General features: G+C 42.4%; 1 protein-coding gene across 3 annotated transcripts in view; it reads right to left on the reverse strand.

Moving 5' to 3' along the window:
* Positions 1-1,645: 1,645 nt before the first annotated feature.
* MEST (mesoderm specific transcript) overlaps positions 1,646-15,180 on the reverse strand; it is a 30,836-nt gene continuing 17,301 nt past the window's right edge. For all 3 annotated transcript variants that reach the window (XM_066592148.1, XM_066592149.1, XM_066592150.1), the window contains exons 5-12: positions 15,001-15,137; positions 13,827-13,885; positions 12,499-12,539; positions 8,772-8,842; positions 6,710-6,811; positions 6,108-6,184; positions 4,757-4,820; positions 1,646-3,011 (exon numbers count right to left, since the gene is read on the reverse strand). In XM_066592148.1, the coding sequence (XP_066448245.1) occupies positions 2,894-3,011; positions 4,757-4,820; positions 6,108-6,184; positions 6,710-6,811; positions 8,772-8,842; positions 12,499-12,539; positions 13,827-13,885; positions 15,001-15,137 (669 nt within the window). In that variant the 3' untranslated portion in view covers positions 1,646-2,893. The remainder of the gene's footprint in view (positions 3,012-4,756; positions 4,821-6,107; positions 6,185-6,709; positions 6,812-8,771; positions 8,843-12,498; positions 12,540-13,826; positions 13,886-15,000; positions 15,138-15,180) is intronic.

Here is a 15,180-nt window from a genome sequence, read left to right on the forward strand (position 1 = left end):
TTATATAACCTGACACAATAAAAATGCAGGAGTGACTTTAGTAAAAACAATCTTAAGACTGATGTTTAAGTTGTTTAATAGAGATGAGCGAGCATACTCGTCCGAGCTTGATGCTCGTTCGAGTATTAGGGTGCTCGAGATGCTCGTTACTCGAGACGAGCACCACGCGGTACTCGTCTCGATTAAACGAGCACTGACCATTGAATTCAACGGAGCCGGCAATACAGCCGGCTCCATTGAAAGCAATGGGCTGCCGGCGATCTCAGGATGAATTTTCGGGAAGGGCTTAAACATATAAGCCCTTACCTGAAAATCCTAAAAATGTGTAAAAAAAAAAAAAAAAAAAAAAAAGTCAGCATAAAGATCGTTCTCCTCTGCCATAGCTGTAACAGCTGTGGCAGAGAAGAACGATGTTAGCCCATTGAATTCAATGGGCTGCCGGCGATCTCAGGATGAATTTTCGGGAAGGGCTTAAAAATATAAGCCCTTCCCTGAAAATCATCCTAAAATGTGTAAAAATAAAAAATAAATGTATACTCACCTTTCCACTGCAGCTGTATTGCCGGCTCCATTGAATTCAATGGGCTAACATAGTTCTTCTCTGCCACAGCTGTTACAGCTGTGGCAGAGGAGAACGATCTTTATGCTGACAGTGCGGGGAGGGGGGGGGGCCCACTCTTGCCGCTATTGTGGCTTAATAGTGGGACCTGGGAACTTGAGATGCAGCCCAACATATAGCCCCTCGCCTGCCCTATCCGTTTCTGTGTCGTTCCCATCACTTTCGTGAATTTCCCAGATTTTCACAAATGAAAACCTTAGCGAGCATCGGCGATATACAAAAATGCTCGAGCCGCCCATTGACTTTAATGGGGTTCGTTACTCGAAACGAAACCTCGAGCATCGCAGGAAGTTCGACTCGAGTAACGAGCACTCGAGCATTTTGGTGCTCGCTCATCTCTATTGTTTAACATTTACAGACATATCATTTAGGTTTCCACTCATTATTGTATCTGTAAGAAAAATAGGAGGTTATTGGTATCCTTATCTCGTGCGTCTCAGATTTACTCCTATGAGGACAGTAGCAACATATTTGGGATATTTAGATAGTCAGACCATGGTTGCCAAGTCTTAAGGAAGCCCTGCATAGAATCATCCCTCATAGCAGACACCTTGGACAACCCCTTTAAAAGTAACATGTCAGCTCAAAAACATGCTGTCCAAACTGCAGAGCTGTTATAGAGCAGGAATAGCTGAGCAGATTCATCTATAGTTACAACAGGTCCAACGGTAAGTCCTAGGCTCAGAATGAGCAGAGGTTTAAATGTATTAACTACAAGTTATTCAGAATCTTTCCCCATTAATCAGCTCGACTCCTCCTGCTCTATAACATTTTCACTTGCTTATTTTCTAGATCTCCGCTTACTTGCTTGAGTGATTCTCATTCCCTAAAGAGGTTAGTCTAACAGGTCATATTAAAAAAAAAACAAAACACGCATAGCAAATTGCAATACGGTGGGAGGATTCCACATGAACCTGCACATGCCTGTATAACACATTTGGCATGACATGAGTATAACATGCTCATCCAATGATAGGATACAGAATCTGTTACCTCAATTATACATGAATTACACTTGCTACTACAAATTCTAAAGAGAACAGCTTTAATATACAGTAATAAGAAAGCCTTGTGCCATACAAAAATGAAGAAAATATTGGTATCTTTGGCTTAAGTAAAAATTAAAATTCACTATACCCTTCAAGAAAGGGAAATGTTGTTCTGAGCACTGGAAGGCCCCAGTCAAGAAAGGATTAAAGATATCTGACAAGACATTTGTCAGCCGTTTCCAGTAATAACCAGCCAATACTGTGAATGCAGCTCTGAAGTAAATGCTCACATGTAGCAGATTTTTCTAAACACATTTCCAAAAATCCACTCCAGATATGTGAACTGGGATGTTTCTGTAATCCCCATGCACATAAATGGGACGGTCCTAGAAATTTTATGCAAAAAAAAAAACAAAAAAAAAACTTCCCACATGTGACTGTAGCCTTATCCAATGCAAAATAAGTAATTTACAACGCTGTTCGTTTTTTAGATTGAGTATACACAACATATACCGTAGAGTTGTGCAATTGATGCATAAAAATAGGGTCCAATGTCCTTTCACTAGCTATTAAAATAGTTTTATAAATGTAGAAAATGGAAGACAATCAAAACCCAAGAGCCCTTTTAATGCATTCATTGTATGGCTTGACTTAAATGAGCCAAACGGAACGATAATAATTTAGTTTAAACGCAAATCGTGTGGTCCTCGTTCGTCACCCAGTTTCAGCAGTGCTGGCTCGTTCACGTCTTGTGCAATATAGACACGGCGCGGTCACGTAGGAATGGAAAACGCTGAACGGCAAGTGAAAGAGAACTGCACGATTCTAAACCATAACCAAGCAGTCTACACGAGCGCAGAAGCTTGTGAGGACGTCTCCAGGTCGTTCGCTTGGGCAAGAGAGAATGGTGAGGTTTGCGTTGTGTCCAAAAGGGCCATTATTCTGCTGGCGTCCAGTCTGTAATACTATCGGTAACCATCTCAAAGGTGACAATGGTTTTAAAACACAGACTGGATTATGGATTAAGAACATGCAATTTCCCCAGTGTTGTCACCAGACAGAACACATCAAATACTTGATCACTTAAAAAATATGATACATACAGATATTGTTAAAAAGACAAGCCATCCCTGAGATATTCCTGTGGTCACTGCTGGTGTTTTGGTCCAGAGCGATTCAGGAGCCCTTTGCAAGAAACTTTAAACATTTTACACGTATTATTGCTTTAACAGAGCGCCCCCTTTACATATGATGCAAAAGCAGTCATTAACTTGTTCTTCGTCGCTCAAAATGAATTTATAAAGCTTAAATAGGCATTCAGGAAACCAGTGGGATCTTCCAGTTGAGGGTAGTGACTGATGTGATCATCCAGCACAGTAAAAGTTGACTTGGTAATAAGTTTCCTATAAGAAAGAGGAAAGTTTTTATGTTTTTGTTTTTTTTTCTATATAATCCTTATAACCTCCAACTTTTAAAGCTAATCTCCACATCACGCCCAGATGTGTTTGCTCTAAGGGTATAGGTTTACATGTAGCAGAAATGCTGTAGGTTTTCTGCAGCAAGATCCTCAGCATTTCTGCAGCAAAAACCCATAAAAATCTGTACCATTGGTGCAGACTTTGACTCAATCTACACATCCGCAGCAGATTTCAGTCTGTGTTGCACTCCGCTCACCTCTCCACACTGTGTACTGTGACTGACACGGAGCCCTGCGCCGATCAGGTGATGCCACTTTCACATCACACGAATGACGGCGCTCAGTAGCAGTTGCCGGCGTGCGCTGTGCTCTGCGTACAGGAGTGTGCAGTATTGGGAGTTAAGAGGAGTGCTCCGCAGGCTGAAATCAATAGTGGATCCGCAGCTGAATTAGGGTCAAAATCTGCATCAATGGTGTGCATTTTGACGAGGAAATGCTGCAGGAAAATCTGAAGCATTTCCGCTACGTACCCTACTAGCTTTTTATTTATCCACTAACATATTAAGGCCCATTTAGACTAGATGAGTGTCGGGCAAACAGTGCCTGACACTTGTCCTCGCACATACCTGCACAGGAGCGAGTATCGCTGGCTCACATTGGGGTGGCTGGAGGAGATGTCATTCCTCACGCTCCCCCGCCCCTCTCCATTGACTTAACATAGCGGCCATTCAGTATTGAACAGCTGCTGTTTACACTCAGCGATCAGCTCATCGTTCATTGTTTATGCGGCATAAACTATGGACCATTAACTGATCGCTCAGTGTAAATAGCAGCTGTTCAGTATTTAACGGCCACTATGTTAAGTCAATGCAGAGAGGCTGGGCGGAGCAAGGATAGAAATCTCCTGCAACTGCCCCGCCCCACTGCTGGCTGCTCTGTGAGCGAGCCAGCACTACTAGCTCCCGTGTAGGAGCACAGGAGCGAGCATACACAGGGACGAGTGTCGGGCATAGTTTGTCCAGCATTAGTCCTGTGGAAATGGGCCTTTAGTGAGGGTTGAGCCCTAATTACTAGGGATAAGGCCTGCTTTCGTTAATCAATGCTCCAATTCATTCTCATGTGGCTGAAGTGAATTTTTTTGTGCAGGACAGTTTAAGTCTTTCACACAAAACTTACAAACCATTTTGTTTATGGATCATACTATTCAGTTAGACTATGTTATACTGACAGATTACAAATGTATTGTCTGTGCAGATGCCATAGTACTAAGTAACAACAAAGTGGAGAGTGCTGCTATCTGTTGAAATCCCTCAACCCCTAACTTACAACTAGAGATGAGCGAACGTACTAGTTTAGGGCAATTTTGCAATCGAGCATCACTTTTTTCGAGTAACTGACTACTCGAGCGAAAAGATTCGGGGAGCGGGGGGTTGCAGAGGGGAGTGGGGAGAGAGAGATCCCCCCTGCTACCCCCCGTTCCACCATGCCGCCCCCCCCGAATCTTTTCGCTCGAGTAGTCAGTTACTCGAAAAAAGCGATGCTCGATTGCGAAATCACCCTAAACGAGTATGTTCACTCATCTCTACTTACAAACATATTTTTTCCTGTACAAAAGCACATTCATTTAAGTCTATCATGCCTCCATCATAAGAGTTGTGACCTTTTTGTAATCCAGCGTAATAAATAATATATACAGCTCCCTTCTATGACTAGAATATATGCTAGACTTACTTGTATTGATCCAGGAATTCCGGATGAGGATTAACTGGATCCAGTGGCCCATAAATTAAATGCACTAAGGGTAGAGAACAGAAATTGTAATGTAAAGCGTTTGCAGAGATTTTCTGGCACGGTACCACACTATTTTTGCTCCATATTGTGATATAACTGCACAAAGAATCAACATGATATTTATCAGGCAGGCCAAGACTTCAGGTGAGGAGGGGGATGCAAAAGAAATAATACAGAATTAGTCAAATCCATAGCAGATCTAGAGGACCCAGCATGTATTTGCATTACTAACACATCCTACTGATTTCAATAGCAACTATGTAATGCTTCCTTTGTGGTGACACTACAGAGGAGATAAACAGTCAGGATATCCCACATGTTACAGTTTATCACTGTGGGGTCTCGCGCGCCCCCCCCCCTCCAAAGCAAGCAACCCCTTTAAAGAACCCCATGTGTTTAACTATGTTCATAAAAGTTTATAAAGAAAGATTTAATAATAAAATTGGTAAGCGATGTTCAAGAGGAAATCCCAAAATGGAAACCTTAAAGCTGATCTGTTACCTGAATAAGCTAGACAGCTTAGTAAGGGGAAATGTCTGTTTGCCCATTAACCCTGATGGCACAAAAAAATAGTGTGCTGTATAGCTAACGGGAGTAATTCAAGAATACAGCAGACTCATGGTTGTGAGCACGATGTATTCATGAGTAACGCACCCTTCACAGCAGTGATCAACGGGCTGTGTACCTCATAAATACCATCAGCCCAAATACCACAACACATGGAGCCATTTGGCTTACAGAGTGTATCTGTAATATGCCGTCCTTTTACATGACCGCATATTCTGGTGTGAGATCTGCTAGAACCGCCGCTTTATAATTAAAGACCTTTTCTTAGGTCTCCCTCACACACAATGACGCGGCAAAGCAACTTTAATTTTCGGCCACAGCTCCCTGCGGCTGACAGTGTATTTTAGCGCACCCCATCATTGTGATGGGTGATGAGGTGCACTAAAAGACCAAAGATAGAGTAGACGGCGCTTGAAAAATCGCAGCTCTGGAAAGCGCTATGATCGGACACATCTGCGGGCCCCATTAATTTCAATGGGAGCATTATACAGTGATGTTCAAAACTGCCTGTTGCTCGCGTTAAAGGCCTGTATGAGGGAGGCCCAATTCATTCTCTATTCTTAATCTTCTATTTGTGGTTTTGTATTAGTCCACAAAACATCACAAACTTTGTACTGTCAAAAAGTGATAGTTTTGAATATATTTCACGGTCATATGTTTACCATAATTATAGTTTCTAGGATTTCCTTCTTTACAAATATATCTTGTTTGTAAAAATACTCACATGGGACTGATGAATTGGTCAAAGCACCCACCCAACGTTCTCTGTACTTTCTGCGCTGGTTTATGTACTGTAAAATACTAATTAAAGCGAGATTATAAAACATTATACTAAAAACCAAATTATAAGAAAAGTTCGGATATCCCTTAAAAAACAATCAATCATCCAGTGAAGCCATGTAGTAGAGGTTAAATAAAATGATCACTTAGTCCAACTCTGGTATGCTCGTACTTGCTCACTTGTAAGACATTTTTTGAGGGAGAAATTCTGAGCAGCACATTGAGAGCAAAATGGTCAGTATATGCCCTACCCCTTAATATATAGGCCATGTCCCAACTACACCAACTACAAACCCTATGACCCCATACACCAACACCCCAGATGATGACCAAGGCCACTCAGCAGTGCAACCATGGACTCGACAATGAGAAGTCTGTGACACGCTATAAGAGAAGGCACTCTTATGGGAGAATGGCTTCTCTAGAGCAGGCAACACTGGCAAAAGTGTATATTAATCCCTATAAGCTACAGTACATATTTCACCTGGAATGCAGTTTATCACCATTGTACTAAATAGAGACGAAAGTAAGTTTATTACGCTTTACCTGTCCACTACTAGATTGCCATCATTGATCCTGAGAGTAATCCACATATCCCAATATTCAGCTTCTGAAGGCTGTGTATGAGGGCCAAATACCTCCCCGATACTGCCAATACAAAAACAATAAATACATTTTCAGACCAATATTAGCATAAAGGACAGTACACTTTTTCTGCAAATGGCAACTTTTAAAAATTAAGGTTTTCAAAATTCCTGTCATTCCATAGATAGGTTTATACCTACTTTTAATAACAGTTTCTATAGTCGGTATACTATATCAGCACTCCAACTGTAGACAAGAATCCCTACGTGCATACACCACGTTTCACTTATTGTGTGTGTATGCTCAATTACCGGGTAACTTCTATACTCATTGTACAGGTCTATGAGGTGATGATGAGCTATAACAGATCCTAGCCGTTATGCATCATTTGTAATGTATTTCGAGACAAAGAACAACTGTGGACCTACTTTCATTAAAATTGCTAGTATATCCTGTAACTAAACCATCTCCCCTTGTTTATGTTTTTACTTGCTGCCTTTTTATGATTTTAGACCGCCTGCACACGGACGGACTTTTGCTACAGAATCCGGGGCTGGCAATGACCCTACATAGCATGCGAAGGAAAAAAGATTTTTCAGGCACACGAGCAGAAACCTATTCCGATTTCTGCTCGCGGATGAAAAAAAAAACAAACGACGCATGCTCCATTTTCCTGCAGTTCCCGCACAGACATTCCATTGAAGTCAATGGAAGCCGTCTAGAGATGAGCGAACGCGCTTGTTTAGAGCAATTACTCGATCGAACATCGCTTTTTTCAAGTAACTGCCTAATCAGGCGAAAAGATTCGGGGGGGGGGCGCCGGGGGTGAGCGAGGGGTTGTGGTAGGGAGTACGGTGGAAAAGAGAGCGAGAGAGAGCTCCCCCCCCCCCGTTCCCCCCTGCTACCCTCCGTTCCACCCCCACCCCCTGAATCTTTTCGCCCAAGTAGGCAGTTACTCGAAAAAAAGTGATGCTCGATCGAGTAATTGTCCTTAAACCAGCACGTTCACTCATCTCTAAAGCAGTCCGTCCCATGGCCCGTCCGTAATTAGCATTGCGGATGGGCCGTGGTTTTCTACAGGAAAAGCAAGAGTTGGGGGGGGGGGGGGGTCACCCGCCGCGGTCAGGGCCGGAATCCGGACCCGTCATATGCTTGAGACCTTATCTGACAGCTTCAATAAAGAATTATATATTTTCTCGTCTACTACTGTGGTGTATATAATTTGTATAGGTACACGAACAATTTGTTTAGCTATATGCCAAAAATTCTTGATTTTGAAGCTATATATTCATAGGTGTGGTTTCAGGTTTAAAGGGAATCTGTCACCATCTTTTAACAGCCTTCGGTGAGGGCAGCATAAGATAGTGCCTGTCACACTGATTACAGTGATAGGTCTGCTGTGGAGATCTGTGCAGTAGTTTTGCACTTTATTAGTAGCACCCAAACACAGAGGTAGTCCTGCATATTCCTGAGCTTCAGGTTGGCCACACCCACCCCACCCTCCAGCCAATGATTGGCAGCTCTCTCACTATGCACAGTAATAGGTGGACAGCAGTCAATCAGTGGCTGGAGTGCAGGGTGGGTGGAGCTAGCCTGCAGCTCATGAATATCCAAGACTACTTTAGGTAGTGCTCTACGCATCTGCTGCTACTAAGAAACTTCAAGTTTCTCCAAAACTACTCCAGAGATACACACAGCATATTACTGTAATCCGTGTGACAGACACTACCTTATGGTGCTCTCAGAGTGGGGTGCAAGAAGATGGTGACAGAGTCTTTTAAGGATATGGACTTCATCACATTTCCTTCTATAGGATCCTAGTTACATTTTGCATTTCTCGCCCAGTATTACCCAATAAAATGCAACATGCAAAGTGTGAGCAAAAGAAGAGAATGCAGTCATAACCCCCAGCACAGAAGAAGCCAGAAAGGAAGATGTGGTATAATTGTAACAGTCATTACAGTTCATCAGGATCAGAGTTTTATTAATATACATTATATTTTTTTCTCCAAATAATACTTACCTTTTGCTAAAAAAGTAAAAGTTCATCAGCCTAGTTAGTAATGGTGAAAATATCCCACCATCTTTCAGCAGCTGTTAGTAAGGAAAGAAACACTTTGTTATAATGGAAGAATGCACAGTCTGTATAAAATGCAAATGTTACTTCATAAAGTATGAAGTATAAAGTATGCAAGGCGATTTTCAGGCAAAAACGCATCGCTTCTGTGAAATTCTGATCCGCGCGTGCAATGGAGAATCGAAAGGGTTTCCCATTGATTTCAATACGATACATCACACTCACATGCACACCACATGGAATGCGAGAGCCATACAATGTATTTAAGGTCCCATTGAAATTAATGGGCAATAGGTTTCGAAGATAGCGAAAAAAATAGAACATGCCATGATTTTTTTCTCCTTTACCACTGCTGTGAGGGAAAACATCGTTCGGGTGTATGACTTCATTCAAAAGAATAGAGTTCATATTCGCGCAAGTTTTCATCATTTTTCAACACATAAAACTTGCTTGAGATTATCGCCCGTGTGAAACTAACCTAAGGCTGCTTTCACATCTGCATCGGGAATCCGTTATGAGAGCAGGAAAGTGGATTACCCTGGCCGAATGAAGCCATCTTATGACTGTGCCAGATGGACCCCATTGACTATAATGGGGTCCCTTGGGTTTCTGCTAAGCTGTCCGACATTTTACCGAACGAAATAGTGCATGCAGTGCTGGTATGTTGTGCCGGATCTGCAACGGAACCTCAGAGCAGAGGTTCCAGCGCAGATGTGAAAGCAGCCCAAATTCCTTATATCTTTCTTTTACTGCAGCGAAACACAATATGGGTTTTAAGCACAATGTCGGCCTACATTCAAATTCTCTGATGAAGAGCATTACCCATAGACCATGCCTGATGACGAAACCGAAGTAGGCTTGAAAGTTTGATATTTAACATAATTGCCTTTATGTCAGTTAGCTATTATATGGCATCAGAAGTGCAAGACATTTAGTTTTTCTTATTGAAAGCAATAGGACTTTTTCCATACAAAATAATGAAAAAAAATGACTTTGTTCTTAAAGGGGTTTTCCAGCCGTGACAAGTGTATGTAAGCACTTCTGTATGGCTATTACATGCACATTACTATATTACAATGAGCCATACAGAAGATATATACTTACCTACAGGAGTGCTCCCTCCTGTGTTGATGATCCCATCGTCCCTGGTTATGAGAAATTCTTTCTTCAGTCTTCTCTTGCTGGGCAGGCGTAGTAGCGCTCATGAGGCCATGATCAAGCGTCTGTTTCTTCGCATGCGCAGTGCATTCACTTCGGGTTTTCACTTCCAGAGTGTCTGCCTGCTGCTGCGAACTTTGAGAAGCAGAAACAGCCCCTGGAGCGTCCACTGGCGACTGTCCAGAGCTGAAGGGTAAGTGGGGTGAGGGTAACCATTACTAGTGCTGCCACCACAGATGGACAAGGGGCAGGGGTAACTATTACTGCTGGGGCCGCTATTGGGGCGGCATTGGGACTGCTATGGGTGGGTGGGGTCTCTATTTGTAGTGCATGCACAGTAGCGCTTGTCAGCTCGTGAACAGGAGTTTGTTCCACCACGCATGCGCAGTAGTATCACTTCCTTGTTTCAGCTTCCACACTCTCCAGCGCCGGGAGCGTGCACGCCGAGGAGTGAAGAAACCGAAGTGCATCAAGGAAGCTGGACAGTGGTGCCACCTTTGAAACATTCAGCCTCACAGAAGCGTAAGTGGAATAACGTTTTTTTATTTGTCATGCTGTATGTTATAATGCGTTTTCTTTACAGGGCATTAGTGGGGGTAAAAAAATTCACTTTTGGCGGCTGGACAACTCCTTTAACCCCTTCATGATATGGCCTATTTTGGGCTTAAGGACGCAACAATTTTTGGCGGATTTTCTTCTCCGTTTATCAAAAGCCATAACTTTTTTATTTTTCCGTCGACGTGGCCGTGTAAGGGCTTGTTTTTTGCGTGGCAAACTGTAGTTTTTATCGGCGTCATTTTTGGGAACATTAACTATATTGTAAAACTTTTATTTATTTTTTTATGATAGCAGGGAGAGAAAACGCATCAATTCTGCCATAGATTTTTTTTTATTTTTTTTTTACAGCATTAATCATGCAGCATAAATGAGACAATCCATTTTTTTCTGCAGACCGGTACGGTTACAACAATACCAAAATTTTTTTTTAGGTTTTTCCACTTTTCTGCAATAAAAACCCTTTTTTTGGAAATTTTTTTTTTTCTAAATCGCTGCATTCAAAGTCCTGTAACTTTTTTATTTTTTGATGCACGGAGCTTTGTGAGGGCTTATTTTTTGCGAGATGAGCTGTAGTTTTTACTGGTACAATTTCGGGGTACATACGGCTTTTTTGATAACTTTTATTGCGTTTTTAGTGAGGCAAAAGGCTAAAAATTAGCATTTTGCCTCAGTTTTTTAGCGTTTTTTTTTGCATTTTTTTTCGTGCACAGTCAAAAGCATGTGCATCTTATTGTACGCGTCATTACGGACGCGACAATACCAAATATGTGGTGTTTTATTTTTTTTTACCTTTTTTTATGCTAATCTGAGATAAAGCATTTAAAAATGGTATTTTTACTCTTTTTACATTATTTTTTATTCATTTTTTTAATCTTTGTTTTTTTTACAACATTTGTGTCCCTCTGAGGGACTTTGACCACTGCCCTGATGATCGCTGTCATAAGGCATGGCAGAGCTACTGCTCTGCCATGCCTTATCGCTTATACAGCGATCCCAGGCACTAGTAACACAGGACGCCAGTGTCTGGCGTCCTGTCACCATGGCGGCAGGCCGGGCTCTCGCGATGTTATCGCGAGAGCCGGCCGGAGACAGAGGGAGTGCGCTCCCTCTGTGAACTCTTTCCCTGCCGCGATCTACTTAGATCGCGGCAGGGAAGGGGTTAACAGCGGGGGGCGCATCTCCTGTGACCCCCCGCTGTTGCAGCGGGACGCCGGCTGTGACTGACAGCCGACTCCCGCTGCGGGATAGCGCGGGATCATATGTGATCCCGCGCTATCCCCAGGACGTAAGTTTACGCCCTGTTGCAGGAAGTACCCCGCTGCCAGGACGTAAATTTACGTCCTGCAGCGGGAATGGGTTAAGCTTCGTGTGTGGAAACTAAAACATAATACCAGTTTTCTCAGAGCTGGTGGATTGTATACCAGCTGCTATGATGTATCCTATGCATTGCACATGTAGAGGAACAGGATCTCTTTTGCTAACTGACTTTTTTCAGCAGTTTCCATCTTTTGTAGGCTCCCTCTCGGATTCTTAGTTTTCTAGAAACCCTGCTACGCAGTGGTTGGAGACTAGGATGTCTCCCCTACACAGCACACACAGAGAAGAGATCCCTGCTCCCCTAACCCATAGAAGCAGCAGCATGAAAAACATTATACAGCAGTACTGGGCAGTGTAGATGTAATTCAGGTACTGAGGTGAGACACTAGAACACTTACTATGGGCAGCAACTGTAACCTGATCTCTCAGTGAAGCTAAAAATTCATCTCCTCTCTGCCTCCTACATATGGATTTTATCAGTGAATTCAGAATGAGCAATCCGTGTAGGAGAAAGGGGAGGAATATAATAAGTGAACTGTTTCTATTACAAAGTTTTTTTTATCTTTGCTTGTCATATTGATTGATGTTTAAATCCATTTTCTTTTACCAATTGTTACATCTTAACCATAAAGGAACCAACCTTCTGAATTAATCTGGGATGATGACTCTCTGGAAATATTCCTGCAAACAACAACAAATATTAAACTGATTTTGGTAAACCATCCTTCCCCATGAACATTACATAGGAAGAGACACATTCATTTTGCAAAGTTAGGGTATAACATGGCTACAGAAAATAAATACCTGGCTAGGCAGAAATAATTTTTAACTATACAGGTAGTGTCATTCATACACATAAATATAACAGCAGATTAGTCTGAAATAGCCACAAGTGTATATTCAGGAGCCAAGAAATACAGTTAGAGGATACAGCAAACTTTATTTTATTTTCATTCGTATACCTCTCCACATTCTGACAGGAATACATTTTATTTGCTGACAAAGCTGCTATTTATATTTCTATATAATTTTTTTTTTTTTTGGAAGGAGGGGTTGGGTTTGCTTTTCACTATCCAGAGCACTTAATGAAACTGACAGGTTTTCAAAGTGTATTCTAGGGGCGCCTACCCACTAGCGATATGTTTTCTTGCTATGCGAGAGGGAGTAAAAACGCATAATTATGAAACCAATGATTTTCAATGGTTTCATACTCATTTGCGATTTTTACACTCAAGCCTCACAGCACAGAGAAAAATCTGCGATATCGCTCAAGGTTTTCAGTGGGGCCGGCGGCAGCAGCGCCAGTCCCATTGAAAACATAGGGAGTACATCGCGGACCTCTCCCACAGCTGCGACAGCTATGGTAGGAGATTCATTTATCCCTGTGGGAATGAAGGAATCCTCTGCCACAGCTGTGACAGAGGTCCTCGATGCTATCCCATTGCTTTCAATGGGATCGGCGCTGCTGAAGCCCCATTGAAAGCAGTGGGTTGCAGGTAACCCCCGCAGCGATGATTTTCAGGGAATGGCTTGAAATTTAAGCCCTTCCCTGAAAATCGTCCCTTACTGAAAAAAAAAAAGTTTACTCTTCTCTCCAGCCCAGGCAGTCGTCTCCTGTTTCTAGAGGCTGGGGATTGAAAAATCCCCGCCCCCAGAAAGCGCTGGTCTGATTGGCTGAGCACTCAGCCATTGAATGACAGCTGTGCGCTGCCTGTGATTGGTCACGGCACTTAGCCAATCACAGGCAGCGCTCAGCCATTCATAATTTAATAAATAAAATTAATATATATATTTTTTTTACATAGCACTAGGGGGTAGGCCCCCTAAACATATATAAGAGAGATCAAGGGTATGCATTACAACACCAATTCATGTGGAAAAAAAAAAAAGGCATGACAAATGTTCTTAAATTTCCTTGCAGGGCCAATCTAGGTGCATCACATCTAATTTCTGCAAACACTGCCTTACCTCCATTAGAAAGACATAAACTCCCAATGTTAATATGTCCTTGTCTTCGCTGTTCATACCTACAGAAAACACCATAAGCAATTTAAAATGTTGAGACGAATATCTGTAGGCACCAGCCCTGTTCCCTCTGAGCAGGAAAGAGTTAAAACAAAGTAATGAGGCCTAATGAGGCCTAATGAGCCCAAAAACAGTGCTGCCTGATGAGAGTTAAAAAAAAAAAAATCAGAACTCTACAACTCCACATTGTACAGTTTAGCGGCAACAGTCAGCACTAATTACCTAATGTGAAAATTCAGTTTTCAACTATTGCTTTCAAACCAGACAACCCCCCCCCCCCCAAACATGGAGCCAAATGCTACACAACTGTCATGGCCAACACACGACGCAGCACAGAGGAAAGCAGTTGGGGGAACTCTGGACTGCTCGGTTCATTTACCTGACCAGCATTGTTCCAGACAGATACCCTTCTAAGAGGCAACAAGAATTACAGTCCAAGCAAATAAAACTTTGGAAATAAGAAAGATGGAATGATATACCTTTGCAGCGCCACCTATTGGATGGCAGCATTCCTGCCCATCAATGTCTGACACTTTAAACAAGTCTTTATATAAGTGATTGGGAATTGACCAAAAGCTAGAAAGCCATACACATACAGCTGTTTTAGGGGGTTTACCCCTCATCAGTGTGCAGTAGATTTCTGGCTTGGCTAGCGAGAGGCCTGTGACGTGGGTAAGAAAGGGAATCGTCTCTCCTTAAGGAGAGTACCTAGAAGGTGGTGTGGAGACACACCTAGGAGGGGAGTGAGCAGACTTATTAGGCCATGCATGCTCCTCTGGGAAATATACGTAAATAAGGACAATGGTATAATACCTCTACAGCGCCATACACCTATTGGATGACATTGATTTGCAGGAATGCTGCCATCCAGTAGGTGGCGCTGCAAAGATATATTGTTCCATCTTCCTTATACGCATATATTTCCCAGAGAAGCTTGCATGGCCTTATAAGTCTCCTCACTCACCTTCTAGGTCCTCTCCATAAAACTTTGGAGGCACGAAGAGCTCCAAAACTAAAGCCAAAAGCTGAATTTTTGCCCACCTTACAAAAAAATAAATAAATAAATAAAAAATAGGACCCATCTGCACAACACAAACACAGGGAATATGGTACTAACCTGTAAAGTATTTCCTGGGCGACAGTATCACCATAATCATGAGAAAGCAAGTTCACTTTCTGATCGCTCAAGCCAAGGTGACTGATCAGAGCTTCAACAATACTCGCCTGCTCAAAAATGGAATAGCGGTGGAATCTCTAGAAAATTAAAACGGTCAGTGAAACTATTGAACTGAAGAAC

This window comes from Eleutherodactylus coqui, chromosome 2 (assembly GCF_035609145.1).
Source record: "Eleutherodactylus coqui strain aEleCoq1 chromosome 2, aEleCoq1.hap1, whole genome shotgun sequence".
NCBI classification, from domain to species: domain Eukaryota; kingdom Metazoa; phylum Chordata; class Amphibia; order Anura; family Eleutherodactylidae; genus Eleutherodactylus; species Eleutherodactylus coqui.